At 33.7% G+C, this 15,700-nt stretch overlaps 1 protein-coding gene across 1 annotated transcript in view; it reads left to right on the top strand.

Moving 5' to 3' along the window:
- CDK17 (cyclin-dependent kinase 17) overlaps positions 1-15,417 on the top strand; it is a 99,075-nt gene extending 83,658 nt beyond the window's left edge. Inside the window, exons 10-17 of the mRNA XM_008569061.1 lie at positions 302-425; positions 4,954-5,074; positions 7,959-8,056; positions 8,611-8,716; positions 10,644-10,686; positions 11,673-11,763; positions 13,065-13,142; positions 13,671-15,417. Of these exons, the coding sequence (XP_008567283.1) occupies positions 302-425; positions 4,954-5,074; positions 7,959-8,056; positions 8,611-8,716; positions 10,644-10,686; positions 11,673-11,763; positions 13,065-13,142; positions 13,671-13,708 (699 nt within the window). The 3' untranslated portion in view covers positions 13,709-15,417. The remainder of the gene's footprint in view (positions 1-301; positions 426-4,953; positions 5,075-7,958; positions 8,057-8,610; positions 8,717-10,643; positions 10,687-11,672; positions 11,764-13,064; positions 13,143-13,670) is intronic.
- The last annotated feature ends 283 nt before the right edge of the window (positions 15,418-15,700 follow it).

Here is a 15,700-nt window from a genome sequence, read left to right as displayed (position 1 = left end):
CAATCCCTTAAAGACACTGCCCGAGATGAACTGTTACTGCTAAGATGAGGTTTCGTTTTATTTACAATATTTATTTTCATAGATACTGTCAGATTAAAAAGATAGGTAGTTGCTTCAAACAGAATAAGTTGTAAGATTCAGAAAACAACTGTATAAAGAAAAGGCATTGTACTTAAGGATGGGATTGATTACTTTTTTTTTCTTTTACTATTCTAGGCCATTTGCTTTTATGCTTGCCATAATTTATGCTGTAACAAAGTCACTATCTGTAAGACTAATTTTTATTTATTTTTTTTTGTAGCTGTTTCTATACCAAATTCTACGTGGATTGGCATATTGCCACAGAAGAAAGGTGTTGCATCGAGACTTGAAACCACAGAACCTGCTCATTAATGAAAAAGGAGAATTAAAGCTAGCAGATTTTGGTATGGAATGTATGAGATATTTATGAATACTTCCAGGTGGTTAAATTTAAAAGAACAACCATTGTCCTAATGTGTCATTGCTTTCGCATGGGTTTGGAAATTTTCTCCATAGCCCACAGAATAAGATATTTGACAGAACTTTGGTGGGTAATTTATGTAGGTTATTATATTAGCAGCCAATACTAAAAGACATGGATTCTCAGGTATGGTCTATAGACCCCCAAGGGCTCCTGAGACCTCTTTAGGGGGTCCCAAAGTTAAAATATATTACAAAATTATATTAAATGTTACTTGCCCTTTTCACTGTGTTAATATTCGCACTGATAATTCAAAAGCAATAAGAGGTAAACCTGCTGGTTCCTTAGTATAAATCAGGGAATTGGCACCAAAGTATATCATTGTATTCTTTGCCATTACACATTTATAGGGGAAAAAGTGTCAGTTACACTTAAAGTGTTTGATTAAGCAGTGAATTTTATTTTATTAAATGTCCATCCTTGAGTACATGTCTTTTTAGAATTTTGTATGACAGAATGGGAAGTATAGATAAAACATGTTTGCTGCATACAGAAATACTACAGTTATCTCAAGGAAAAGTGCTCATGTGATAATTTGAGTGCAAGCTCAACTAGCCCTTTTTGTGAAGGAATACCGTTTTTACTTGAAAAAAATGATCTGACAAACTGTGGTTATTCAGACTTAGATATTTGTGAGAAGTTTGTTGTCTTAAAAATGAAGTAAGCCTAACATTTTAAGGAAAACAACTGAATATATTTCTTGCCAATAGTAAAATTCAAGTTTTTGAGCAAAAATTAGATTTTGGAAATTTGGATCTGCTACTTTGAGCTTGATAGCTTACCAACAGTTAGAGACTACTGATGAGATTGGTAGTGATATTAACAAATAGGATTTTTTGATATACTGAAGAAATGTATAAACATTTGGAATGTATAACTCAGGGAGCCAATATTTTCCAGGTGACCAATGCATGGTATTACATTATTATGCAGGGTAAAAGATCCATTTAAAGTGCAAGACAGGCCAGTGAATTTTAATGTAACAAAAGTATGAGAAATTCATTGATATAATTTTAGTTACCAACCAACCTTTAAGAAACAGCTTACTTTCTGATGTAGCAAAAGAGGAGACTATCCACAATTATCAAAAAGGCTATTAAAGTGCTCCTCCTCTTTCCAACTTCATACCTGTCTGGGATCTGATTCTCTTCATATATGTATATATCTTGTGATATGTATTTTTGATATGTTGTGTTATATATAGTGTGATATGTATCAAAGCAACATATCACAGCCGACTGAATGCAAAAGCAGATGCGGAATCCTTATCTGCTATTAAAACAGATAGTCTTCTCTTAAAATAGACTTTAAAGAGATTTAAAAAAATGTAAAACAAGGCCATTCTTACTAATTTTTGTTTTGTTTTGGAAAGAATATTTCTCATAAAAATGTTATTTATGCCCACATGAGTGGTGTTTTTAATAAGTAAATACTTTAAATTTTTACATTTGAATTTCTACTATAGAAGTATTAATAAATAAAATCTAATTAAAATAAAAGCTCTGTGACTGCTCAATAATTTTTAAGAGTATCAAATAGGTCCCGAGAACAAAGAGTTGAGAAGCCACCAGAGAAAGGGGTTCCCTTAATATGCCTACCACCATGACTCTATATTTATTATATGCTTAATAATTTAATTGTTAGGTAGCTATCTGTATCTCTTTAGGTAATCCGATTTTAAGGGACTTGAAAGTAAAATAAAATTATATGCTCTTTTTACTTCTAGGAAGTAAACTGTTTTGTATATCGAAGGGACTTGTAGAGTAGCTTTCGATTTTTTGTGTTCCACATTCTGAGAGTTTGAATACTCTAATAAAACTTAGTTTTAAAAATACTATGCAGGGCTGGCCAGTTACCTCACTTGGACGAGTGTGGTGCTGGTAACACCAAAGTCACAGGTTCAGAGCTCCATACCGGTCAACACCGCGGTCCCTACCCCACCCCCACCCCCAGTGTCCACACAGTTTACTATAATTAGCATTTATAATTTTTCACAAATGATTATGGTAGTTTTTTTTTTTTCCTTTTTGTCTTTTTTCGTGACCGGCAACGGGATCGCAACCCTCGGTGTCGCGCCTGCACTGCGCTCAACCAGTGAGCGGACCGGTCTCTATATGGGATCCGAACCCTCGGCGGGAGCGCCGCTGCGCTCCCAAGCGCCGTACTCTACCGAGTGCGCCACTGGGCCGGCCCGATTATGGTAGTTTTGCTTTTGGAATATTTCATTAAATTTGATAAATATGAGTGTTTCAAGTATTACTCTGTTAGTAACAGATTAAAAATTCACTGATATTAAATGGTGAATTTGTCCTGGCTATTCCTGTACTTTTGCTCATTTAATGCTTTGCCATTTGTTTGAAAGGTAAGTTACTATTTGTATTTCCTTCCTTAAAAAGGAAATCAGTGGGCTCCATGTGTTTGAGTAAGAAATTACAAGTTATTTGCATATACTTATATAGATTCTATAGTCTCTTATTGGGCATAGTTTATATTATTTTCCTTACAGTTGTTATTTTCTCTGTCCATTTCTATTTTTCTCTCTCTCCCTCCCCCATCCCTCTCTTGCTCTCCTCCATCACTTCCCCTGCCCCCACCAAGCTGCATTTTCTGCTCTTTAGTCCTTAATTTCAAATGAATGGCAGTGACAGAGAAACCCTACTTGGATATTAGAAATGTAAAAGGAATGTCAAGGACCATCAAAAATCTACATTAATCAGGGAATACTCCAAGTGCTTTAAATTTTGCTTCTCACCTCTACAAAACAAGCCAAGCAAATTTTATCATCCCACAGGCCAACAAGAAATTCTGATTACTCCATGAAATAGTACAATCAACTAATCACCTTTATCTCTGTTGCTTTAGTTATTTATTTTATTGGTTGCGTAGTAAATATACTTGTGGCTTCAAGTAAGGGAGGGTCGTGTAACTTTGTGTATGTATACTGTGAGTTATTCTTGATTCCTTTGAAAATTCTACCCTTTTTTTGTGATCAGTGAAATTCAGAGGTCTAGGAACTATGAATATAGACATTTTTATGAATGATAGAAAATGGTTTGTATAATAATGCCATATCACATTTAATTAATTTGGTTAGGGAGAGATTATTTTTTATTTTATTTCATGCCAACTGGAATTCTAATTGTGAACCAGGAGTCTGTTTGGACAAGTCCCCTAGTTCAAAATCCTCAGGAGCGGGAGAGTAAGGTACTGAAGAAACCATAATTGGGAATTTGCCTCAATATGATATAAGTTATAGGATAAGCACATATTCAGCCCTTTCCTTTCCCTTTATATAACCCATTCTTCTGAAGAGAGATCAGAAAGCTGCCCCCATCTTGCTAATTACCAAAATTGGTAGGAAAATAATTTGTTAAGACTTATTTCACCAAGTTGAGATGCTAGAGTAAAACTTGTAATTAAATAAAATAATGTCAACATTGTTCCAATTGCAGCCTATAACCATTATACTAAATTAAAATAGTGTGAGTGCTGCCTAATTATTTAATTTTCTGGTATCATTAATGTGACTTTAATTCAATTTAATAAAGTATTGAATTATCCTGTTATGGCATTTTTTTATTAAGTATTTTAATCAGTTATACATTAGCAATTTCATCCTAAAAATTCTTCCTTATTACTTGAAATAAAATGTATGGTAAAATAAATTAATATTTACTCAGATGTATTTTTAAAGTTGCTTCTTCAGGTGATCAGAATTTAGAGGCTTAAAGGTAATAATAGCAACTCTCTCATGCTAGAGACTCAAGAGATAAAGTTGTGAACTCTCTAGCCTTTATTTCTGGATAATCAGAGGAGTCCATATTGAATTGACACAGTAATGGCAAATATTTTACATTATTTGCAGCAATTAATAATATCCAAAGGCAATGAGGTTAAAATTATCCATGTAACCTGAAACCTAAGAAGAGAGTGCAGAACAGCATTGTAATTTATTCCTAGGAAAGTTTCACCAAATACATTTCTGCAAGGAAGTTGTCAGTAAAACTCAACAGGACCAATATTTTCAGGGTTTTTGATTTTAAAAATGGTGTAGCAAATGAAAGTTAGAATCAGGTTAAAGGGGAGCAAAAGCTTATAGATGTAAATAGTAAAACTGTGTATCTCGGTGTCATTGGCCTATTCTGGATTAATTTAGTTTGAGCTAGGGAATAGTTTTGGCATCATGATTCGTGGATAGAAGGAAAATTTTAGATGAACCCAGACACTGTACCAGATGCATTCACATGCATAAAAGTAAGCATAGTTTCTGATTATGGGTTTCTTATTATTTAGTTTAATTACATAAGAATTTGCTGACCCAAGACCACAGCATCAAGAAACACACAAGTAGCCATCTCAGGCATCCCTTTGAATGGGGTCATGGTGAGGACAGGGGCTGAGAAATCCATTGTAGCTATTTTCTGATTCTTTGTTTTCTTTTCCCTATGAAGGACTAGCCAGAGCCAAGTCAGTTCCCACAAAGACCTACTCAAATGAAGTTGTCACACTGTGGTACCGGCCACCTGATGTGCTTCTTGGTTCTTCAGAGTACTCAACACAGATTGACATGTGGTAAATATATAGAGATGTTATTGGCATTAATAATTTTGAAAGAATTTAGCTGTTAACACAGGACATACTGATAGGTATTTGACTTTTAAGGGGGTATTATTTTAAAGAGCCACAATATAAGCAGTGATTAAGAAAGAGTTTTGGCATGGAAATAAGATTACCTAGGTTTAAATACCAATTCTACCATTTATAACTTTTTAATAACCTTATTCACATTATTGGCCTGTGCCTCAGTTTCCTCATTTTAGGAAATGGGAATAGTGACAAGAACTACTTTAAAGTTCTGTAGACAATGTTCAGACTAAATGAACTAATACATATAAAGCACTCAGAAGAGTATGTGATATATAGTAATTTAAAACAAAACTATTTTATCATCATTTAATATTCGCCAAAATCTACCCACTTTAAGTTGGTATAAAAATAATATGGTAGCCATCTTTCTTACATACCACTTCAATCATGGCATTCCTCTACTCAAACACCTTTATGGCCACCTCATTCTTCCTCTAGAATAAGATACAATTCCTCAATCTGACACTTAAACATTTCCATAAGATATCTCTAAACTACCTTTTCCATCTTATTTCAGACTATTTCTCAACATGGATGTTCCCTTTTAGCCAAATGGCCTACTCACTACAACTCAAAAGTTACCTGGGTTTTCCTACCTTTGCTCTTGGTGTTCACAGCAGTCCATGCATCTGGAATGCCCACTCTTCTCCTCTAACCAGGGCCTGTGCCTAGTAACCTTCGAAACACAGCTTTTTATAAATCCTTTCCTGCATACACTCTATCCTCTGGTAGTAGTTTCTTCTTCTGAACTGTGGTTTTATTGTTGTCTTGAATAATTATGTAAAATCTTGTTTTGTATAACATTTTTTTAATTCATTTTTTAAATTATGGTAAAATATACATAACATAAAATTTACCATTGTAACCAATTTTAAGTGTACATTTATTCATTTATGCACATTATTGTGCAACCATCACCATCACCCATCTCCAGAACATTTTTCATCTTGCAAAACTGAAACTATACCCATTAAACAACTCCCTATTGCCCTGCCATCCTCAGTCACTAGCAACCACTGTTCTACTTTGTCTCTATGAATTTGACTACTCTAACTCATTGGAGTGGATCATACAGTATTTGTCCTTTTGTGACTGGCTTATTTCACTTAGCATAATGTCTTCAAGGTTCAGCCATTGTAGTATGTGTCAGAATCTCCTTCCATTTTAAGGCTGAATTAATACTTCATTTATACTTATGCTGTAATTTGTTTATCCATTCTTCCATCTTTTGGCTATTATAAATAATGCTGCTATGAACATGGGTGTGCAAATATCTCTTCAAGACCCTGCTTTCAGTTCTTTTGGGTATATACCTAGGAGTGGAATTGCCGGATCATATAGTAATTACATTTTTAATTTTTAAAAATTAATTAACTTAAATTGATACATAATAACTGTACATATTTATGAAGTACATGTGATATTTTAATACATGTATGCAATGTTTGTAATGATTAAATGAGGGTAATTGGGATATCCATCACCTCAGTGATCATTTCTTTGTGTTGGGAACATTCCAAATCTTCTTTTCTAGGTATTTTGGAATATACAAGAAATTATTGTTAATTATAATCACCCAACTGTGCTATCGAATACTAGAACTTATTCCTCCTATCTAACTGTCTTTTCATACCCATTAACCAACCTCTCCCAATCCCCCCTGATACCCCACCCCCACCCTTCCCAGTCTTTGGTAACCACTATTTTACTCTCTGCTTCTAAGAGATCAATTTTTTTAGCTCCTGTATATGAGTGAGAATGTGCAATATTTGTCTTTCTGTGCCTGGCTTATTTCACTTAACATAATGTCTTTTGAATTCATCCATGTTGCTGCAAATGACAGGATTTCATTGCTTTTTTTTTTTTTAATGGGTGAATATTACTCCATTGTGTGTATATACCACATTTTCTTTACCCATTCATTATTGATGGATGCTCAGATTGATACCATATCTTGGCTATTGTGAATAATGTTGCAATAAACATTGGAGTGTAGATATCTCTTTGACACACTGATTCCCTTTCTTCTGGGTATATACCCAGTAAAGGGATTGCTGGATCATATAGTATTTCTATTTTTAGTTTTTTTGAGGAACCTCCATACTGTTTTCCTTAAACTGTATCATTTTACTATGTAAAACTAAATTTTATGGACAGTTGCTAGATTGTGAGGCCCTTAATGGAAGAAATGTCTTAAACTTAGGTGTATTCACACAGTTCCTAGATTATAGCATCTATTCACTGAGCCTCCATCCGTTTCTCCTCCTCCTCTTACGTACACCCCACCCTGCACCTACATTTTCCACCTCTGCTTCCTGCATCAAAATGTCTTGAATCATTTGCTTCTCTCAATCCTTGCTAACCACTACCTTACCTCAGGCCTCTGTCATCTCCTGTATTACCATTACAGTCTCTTTAGTTGGCTTTCCTCCTTCCTGTCTTGCCCCTTTCAGTTCACGGTACACACTATGGCTGATGTAAGGATTCAGTGAGATAATTCATGTACTTGAAAAACAGTTTCTAACACAAAGTAAGCATTCAACCACTATTAGTTATCATTAGTGTTATTCTTCAAGGATCATGCGTAGGAGAGCTGGATGTTTTAAGTGGGAAAAATGAATATAGCAGTATGGAAGTTTAGACAAATTGGGTAAATGTTAACAAATTAGTTGGATCTAAAAAAATCTCTGCAGGTTTTCTAGCAGGCTAATACAAAATTCTCCAGAGAAGCAATGTTAAGGAAAAGATTCTTGTGCTTCATAATATGTAAATGGATTGCTTTCTTTTTTTTTCATGGTATATTTTAAAGGGGTGTTGGTTGCATTTTCTTTGAAATGGCTTCTGGAAGACCACTATTTCCAGGATCAACTGTGGAAGATGAACTGCACTTAATTTTCCGACTGCTAGGTAACAGAAGAAAGCTTTCCCAGTGATTTTGCAAATACATTTGACTAGCTAGATAAGACTATATCTCTAAAAAATAAATTTAAAAATTTGATGCTGTGATACTAACATAAACAGCTGTTATTTACACGAATTATAGTTGACACAGTTATTATAAAAATAGATTTTTCTATGTTAACTTCATTTACTGAATTTTACCTTTGTAATAAAGATTTTATGGAAGAACAAAATTATTATTGAAAACTGTCTTTCAGCATATCATCAAGGAATATTTCTAGCTTAGGTAGTGTCAACTGGATAGAAAAGGGGCCAGGCATCATCATTTTTATGACATTATTGTTCAGTCCAATAAAAGATCCATATATTTTAACTATTTCTATTATTTCTATTTCAGTTGAAATAGTTAAATCATCTAGTAAATATAAATTGTTTTCTAAGACAGTTTCTTAGTTCTGCCTGTTCATATATATATAATGCATATATACATATATATATATAATTTATAAGTTGTCATATATGTTATAAATATATATATGAATTTATTTTTTTAAATTCAGGAACTCCATCTCAGGAAACTTGGCCAAGTGTTTCTTCAAATGATGAGTTCAAGAACTACAACTTTCCAAAATATAAACCACAGCCTCTCATTAACCATGCACCCAGGTATTTTTTTTTTTTTTTTTTTTAAGCATAAGTTGGGAAAACCTACATGATTCTTTGCAGTCTTTTGAAGCATTAGCCACAGTAAGGACTCAGGAAAAATATATAATACACACAATTTTTAAGTATTTTAGGATCTAATTTAATTAAATTTCTTTCTTCCTGTGTCATACTATTTGTATAATTCAGTGACCAAGAATCACCAAACTATGTAAATGAAATTGAGCTGAAGTAGAATATAGTCATATATGTATTAGAATTCTACAGTTTATGAAGGTAGTTTTTTTCCCCTATAAAGACATTGACTAATGTCTTTTTCAATACCATTAAGACCATGATGAAATTTCATTTTGCTTTCTACAGAATTGTTCTGTATTTATTTACAGAAACCTAAGAAAGTGTTGACTTTCTTATAAAATCTTGACTGCGACACAAGGTGACCCATCAGTATTTGGCCGATGTTAATGACATAATTTATATTTGAAGAATATAAACTTTCTGACCCCTCAGCAAAATGTCATATGCTTTGTGTCAGCCATTCAGTTAAAGTTTCTTATGAGACCTACCCCCAGATCAGTTCAAGACTCCCATTAAAATTATAGTCGGAACATTTTTACTTGTGGAATGTATTATACTTTCAGTAAGTAACATGGAATAACTAACCCCTTTGACTACATTTTCCATCTTTCCTTTAAAAAAATTAAACAGTCACCAACATACCAAATAAGGCTATCATCTGTTTTAATCAAAAGCCATTCACATTGCTCACAACATAGCACACTTGCTCTGTGTCCATTTATTCTCAAGCTAGAGAAGGAACAGCAAAACGGTCCGACACAAAAATATTTTTAAAGTATTTATGTGAATTGATGTTCTTATTGTTACTCTAGCAACTAATCATTCTAACTAGACTTTCTTAGGAAGAATAATAATATGTGCTGAGTGTTTTTCTCCCCCAAGTAACATAAATCCTGTTTTTTCATTCATATGTTGCTTGCTGTTGGTAATGTTCATTGTAGAGGGTTGAAGTTCTTCTTTGAAGCAGATTCTCCATGACCTTAGCACCTGGTTTGTTTGTGCCCAGGGAGATCTGAATATGGCCAGAGTGGCAAACTACAGAGGATTAGAAGAGTCTGGAGAATATCTAGGTGACAGCATCCATAGGACCCACTGAGAGCACTTGGGGGCAAATATTTCTTTATTCATAATTGTACTTTTGCCAGTGAAAGGCAGTGCAGGATAGAACCTATGATTTCTAATCAAGAGATTATCCCATTAAAATAATCCCTACCCTCACTATTCTGGGTTATATTAATTTCATCAGTATAATTATCTCTATTGACCACATCATTGGTTTTGTAGCCCTTATTTATGAAGTTTTATGAAGTTATTGTGGCATATTTAACTTGAACTTAATATCTTCTAGTACCCAATGCTGAGCAGACTAGACTGTAAAAATTTGTTGAATGTCTTGTCTCTGTGTTTATCTTGAAGCCCAGTGATACAGTTTGGGGTCACTTGTCTCTATCTTTTCATCTACGTAATAAGGAAATGATGCTCTTGTATGCTTGCCTTCACTGGAACACAATGAAAATTGATGCAGTACTTAAGCTTTCCTTATATTAGAGATTATTTTGTTTTGAGACAGAATGGTGATTTTTAAAAATTCTGTAGTAATATTAATAATTAATTTGTTCTTCAATATTGAAAATTTGAATTGAAGCCTAGTTATTTATGGTTTGTTCATAATCAAATGGCAAGATAAGTCTTTTAAGGATAAAGCAGATTTGAGTCTATATGAAAGCAACAAGAGTGGCTATTTTAGGGCACTTAAATTTAGCATATTTAAACACTTAGAAAATAGTTTTATCTGAAAAGTTTCTGTCAGCTAAAAGAGGATAAATTACTACTTATTTTTTGTTGTTTCTAGGTTAGACTCTGAAGGAATTGAGTTGATAACAAAATTTCTTCAGGTAAGTCACATCTTATTTTGTAATTGTTAAATAGATAGTTAAGCCTCAGTTTCCTCATCTGTAAAATGGGGTCAATAATACCTCCCTCAAATATTGTTAATGACAAATAAGATTATTTATGGTAGTATCTAGCATGCTTAAGGCACATGCTTGAGTAAAAAATATATATATATATGGTTTCCGTTAATGTGTCTGAGCCTCTCCTTGTGACCTAGAAAGACAGTCATAGGTAATCACCTGCTGGCATTGATTAACTATGTCAAGGCCATGATTTCTGCAATTCATGTTCTCTTTTCCTTATACCTACTGCCTTACATTATGCTGCACCTCCAAATATCATTCATATTTTCCTCCAAAGCAGGATGAAGAGGGAGGATGAGAGTGTTACTAGCCGTATTAGTCCTCTTATATCTTGAAAGCAAAGGCTTTTGCAAGACTTCTTCCCCAGTCTCATTGGCCAAAACATTAATTATAAGAGAGGCTGGGAATTGGGGAGCAGGATTTTTATTATAGCCTAAACTTAGAATAGTCATCTATTGGATCTGGAAGCATAGACCCCTTGAACAAATCTAGGTTGTATCATCAAGGAAAAAAGGCAAATGGATGTTGAATAGGTAATTAAGAAGGTCTGCCATAAAGATATTGGGTATATTTCCAGCAATCCTTTGGTGTTCATGAAGAAAAATAACACCAAAGTTCACATATTTTAATTTTTCATTACTTAAGGAATTATAAGGAATCTAAATTTTTATTTAAGATCCAGGCTTATCTTGGAAATGTGGAAACTAAGATATAATTATTGCTACATAATCTCAACATCAACTCAAATTAGAGTGTATCTGGAGTACTCCAAATTGTTGCTTAAAAAGTAGTCATATTAAGTAATCAAGATTTTAAAAAGTAGCTATAAATGCTAATATGTCCTTCCCCCACTTTCTGCAGTAATAGGGAGAAAGTTAATGAAGTAGTTCTTTGCTTTTTCACAGTATGAATCTAAGAAAAGGGTTTCAGCAGAAGAGGCCATGAAACATGTGTATTTTCGAAGTCTGGGACCAAGAATACACACTTTACCAGAAAGTAAGAGAAATCCTAGTGTTTTCCCCTTTATTTTCATTTGTCCAGGGTTGGGGTTTGGGGTGGATTATAGGTTTAGGAAGAGGTGGTTGTTGATTTTTAAGCCTTTTTTGTAATTTTCTGTAATTAGATCAGAATTTTTGGAAGGAAAGTGCATGTCTTATTTTCCTATGTTCTAATTTATTTCTTATAACACTGAGCACATTGCCACTACTCTGTAGGAAATCAATAGTATTTAGGTATTAGTCATTAATCTTTTGGGACTTAAGTTTGGAATATGCCATCTAATGACAGACATTGTCCTTAGGCCAAAATCTACCCTTGATGCAGAGTTTTAAAAGTGGATTTCAAGCAAAGATTAATGAAGCACCACCAAAACATAAGATTTGTTTTTTGTAAAAGTATGTTTCCTTCTTAAGATATAAAGATGATTTTTCTTTATCATGGTAACTCTGACTTTACTATTCCCATGACATATTGTCAGAGTCACTAAAATAGCAGATTTCCTATTTCTGAGGTCTCTTAGATTTTACTCATGACATTCTTTTTTTAATTGCCACAGTATTTTACTTTAAAAAGTGAATGGGAAATTAGGAGAATATTAGAGAACTGAGCTGCCAGAAACTTTCATTAATTTCCCATTCTCATTTACTAGACGATATTGATTTATCCAGATCTATGTAGCAGTCAGTGACAAACCTAATAGGAATCAAAAATCCTTAAGACTTTTCACTTGGAAGTTACTGGATATTTTTTAATGAAAGACCACCTGTCTGACAGAGATTGGGAAAGAGAGAGATGGATTACAAGGTTTTTTTTAAAGGTGATATTTCATTATTAATATCAAGTTTCGGTTTGAGGTAGACAGTATGGTTGTACAAACCTGTTTCTTTTTTTTCACTAAAACTGAAGATAGTTTGAGGGCCTGATACCTCCCTGCCATCCATAAGGAGACAGAGGTAAAGGACAGGGAGAATTAAGAACCTAGTAATACATTTTGATTAGGTCTCCCAACCCCAGTAAGTCCTGGAACATTGTATATTTTCCTCAGAGAAACATCTTCTCACAGCATGCTTTAAACATAGCTAGGGGGAAGAAAGGTTCTAAGGAGGGTTACTTTGTTTGGTTTTCTCCTCAAAACATTGGGACATAAAGGAAAATGTTTCAGCAGGTCTGTAACCTTGTAAATATAGTATAAATGTTTCATGTTGAGTCAGTATATACCTTTTAATGTTTATAGTTGGGTTGTATTTGTTTTAATTATGTTAGACCTTCACCTGATAATTTTTGTCTATGCATTTTAGGTGTATCTATATTCAGTTTGAAAGAGATTCAGTTGCAAAAGGACCCAGGCTTTCGAAATTCTTCTTATCCAGAGACAGGTGTGTTTGTCATAAACCATTTCACATGTCGGTCATGAATTTTTGCGTGGAACCAAGCTTTTTGGTTTATAAATTGATCAGTAAAATTATTGATGTAAAAACCAATGTACAGTGCATTCCACAACTGTGTATGTTTAGCATTGCACGTACTCATTTTTCTGTATGATGTGGGCAGCTCAGTAAATCTTCAGAGAGAAATCTGACTCAGTCAAGTCAGGGATCCTGAAAGCTGCAGATGGCACAAAGACCTTTTACAAGTGGCCTGGCTTGATCACTGCACACGCCATCCCTGGTACCTGAGGCAGAAGACACATCCTGTGCTTCCCTAGTCATCAGGTTCATCACTTCGAAGCATAGAAGCTGTAGACTGACCCCATCAACAAGAGGGTCGTTTAAGACAGTACTGATCGCTCTTACCATGGAATATTAGCTTTGCTGGTGGGAACATTAGCTTCCTATAGTCACCAAATACTGTATGTGGGATAAACTGAACCTTGAACTGCCTCATAAAATGACTTTATATTTTAGGACATGGGAAGAACAGAAGACAGAGCATGCTCTTTTAAGTCTGATAACTTGGTTTCAAGCCCAGCCCCCAGCCTTTCTTATCAATCAAGGACTCAGATCTGAAGGCAATTATTTCTTTTGGTGGACTTGGAATCTCCGTTTGTCTGCACTGTCCTCTTCACAGTGGAGTCTTTTTATTTCAGACCTACAGATTGTTTTTATATTTGTTGTCACAGTGTGACAATTTTTTTGTACAGTCGGTTTTAAGGTCTTCTCTGCCATTAGAGCCAGTAGGTTACAGCTATTGATGTAACTGTAGCTGCAATTTTTGTGCAGGACTGAGAAACACAGTGCATTATTTATTGCGGAATCATTGCTGCTAAATAACTACTGTCTGTTTATTTAACACAACAGTTGAATGCCTGAGGAAGTTGCAGTGGCTTTATTATGTGTGAACGCTTCTATTTCTCCTCACAAATTGTTTTACTGCTGCATTTTTTGTTTGTTTGTTTTTAAAATTAAACTGCAGTGTTTCCTGGAATGTAAATTTAGCTTTGCTTAATAGTAAAATAAGTGAGCCATCTTGAACACTCTTAAGTTCATTCTTTATAATTTCTTATTGAACATTGGCAAATAGAATAGCTAAAAGCACATTATGTTTAGGAAAGCATGTGATATAGAAATTGATTCAAGCAAGTGAATACCTGACATTTGGGGGAATCTCACATTAGACACAAATAAATTAAAGCACCAGAATTATTTATTTTTACCTATTCCTCATTTCAGAAATGCCTACTGCATATTACTGGATATTTGTATACTAATACTCTTACCTATTATACATTGTGCTTTAATTTAGTTAAAACTTAACCATGTAAGTCCATTCAAACATGAAAGGTCTTGGTTTTGTTGGTTGTTTTAAATACATTTCTTTTATTAGGAAGGATGATACTTCATTGGGGAACAGTTTATTTCATTTGGGGGCTGTGTGTGTTTCAATAGCATTCACTTAGAATCATGTGAAAGCTGTAATAATGTCTTTGAAATGAGCCATGATAAATTACAAAAGAGAGAAATGAGAACTTAGCTGATTGCTTTAAAGCACCATAGGTATTAACTGTTTACCAGAGATACTACATATTACAGTTTTAATTGTGCATCTCTTTGAACATCTTAAACACATTTTGGTGTTGGTAACAGTGTTTTAAGCATTTGTGTTCACTTTTAAGGACTATTTGTTTAGTGCAACTTACAAACTATAATTCTTAATTGGTATATTTTGAAATGGTCATGTAAATTTTTGCCTTACATATCATGAAAATAGTCATAATTAATTTTTTTTTTCTTGACATTCACTGTAAAACATTCAGGGGTCCTACCATTTCTGTTCAGGAAATCTTGTAGTTTATTGTTGTTATTTAACAGTATTAAGTGAATTTTTGTATATTTCATTCTAACTTTATTTGTGAATAGTGATTGTGGCATGTTTAGGGGTGTTATTTTAATATTTCATGATACTGAGATTTTAATTTTTTAAGGAAAAATTTTCTGGAAGAAACAGATTCATGTGTAATGGTGAATATTGAACCACTACTGGTTTTCACATTTGTAAATTGGTTTTATGTTAAACCCCGTAGCCTAACAAACTGCTGTTATTTCTAACTGACAGACATGTATTAATATTGTACTTTGAAGGCTATAAATATTATGTGGAAATTCCTCCGTTTTGTTTTGAAATTTCTAATAACAAAATCTCCATGTTGTTAAAGTGTGGTTTTGTTGAGTCACAGTTCTTTCTTGGGGAAGAAGGCTGTGCAGAGTGGAATCATTCTCTCTTATGGGTCATTCTTAAGATAATGAACTCTCACTGTGCCAGAAAGGATATCTGCTTTATATTTGTTCCAACCATTTGTTTAGTAATCTCTGCTGTAATTTTATAGAATGGCACTCTCAATATAAAGTATCAGATTTGTCATTTCACAGGATATATATTTGATTTGTTACAAAATTGACAAATAGTTAGTTATCCATAAATTTTGTTCTTACATATA

This window comes from Galeopterus variegatus, unplaced genomic scaffold, assembly GCF_000696425.1.
Source record: "Galeopterus variegatus unplaced genomic scaffold, G_variegatus-3.0.2 Scaffold461, whole genome shotgun sequence".
Taxonomy (NCBI): domain Eukaryota; kingdom Metazoa; phylum Chordata; class Mammalia; order Dermoptera; family Cynocephalidae; genus Galeopterus; species Galeopterus variegatus.
The sequence above is the reverse complement of the archived record's forward strand: the minus strand, read 5'-3'. Positions and strand labels throughout refer to the sequence as shown.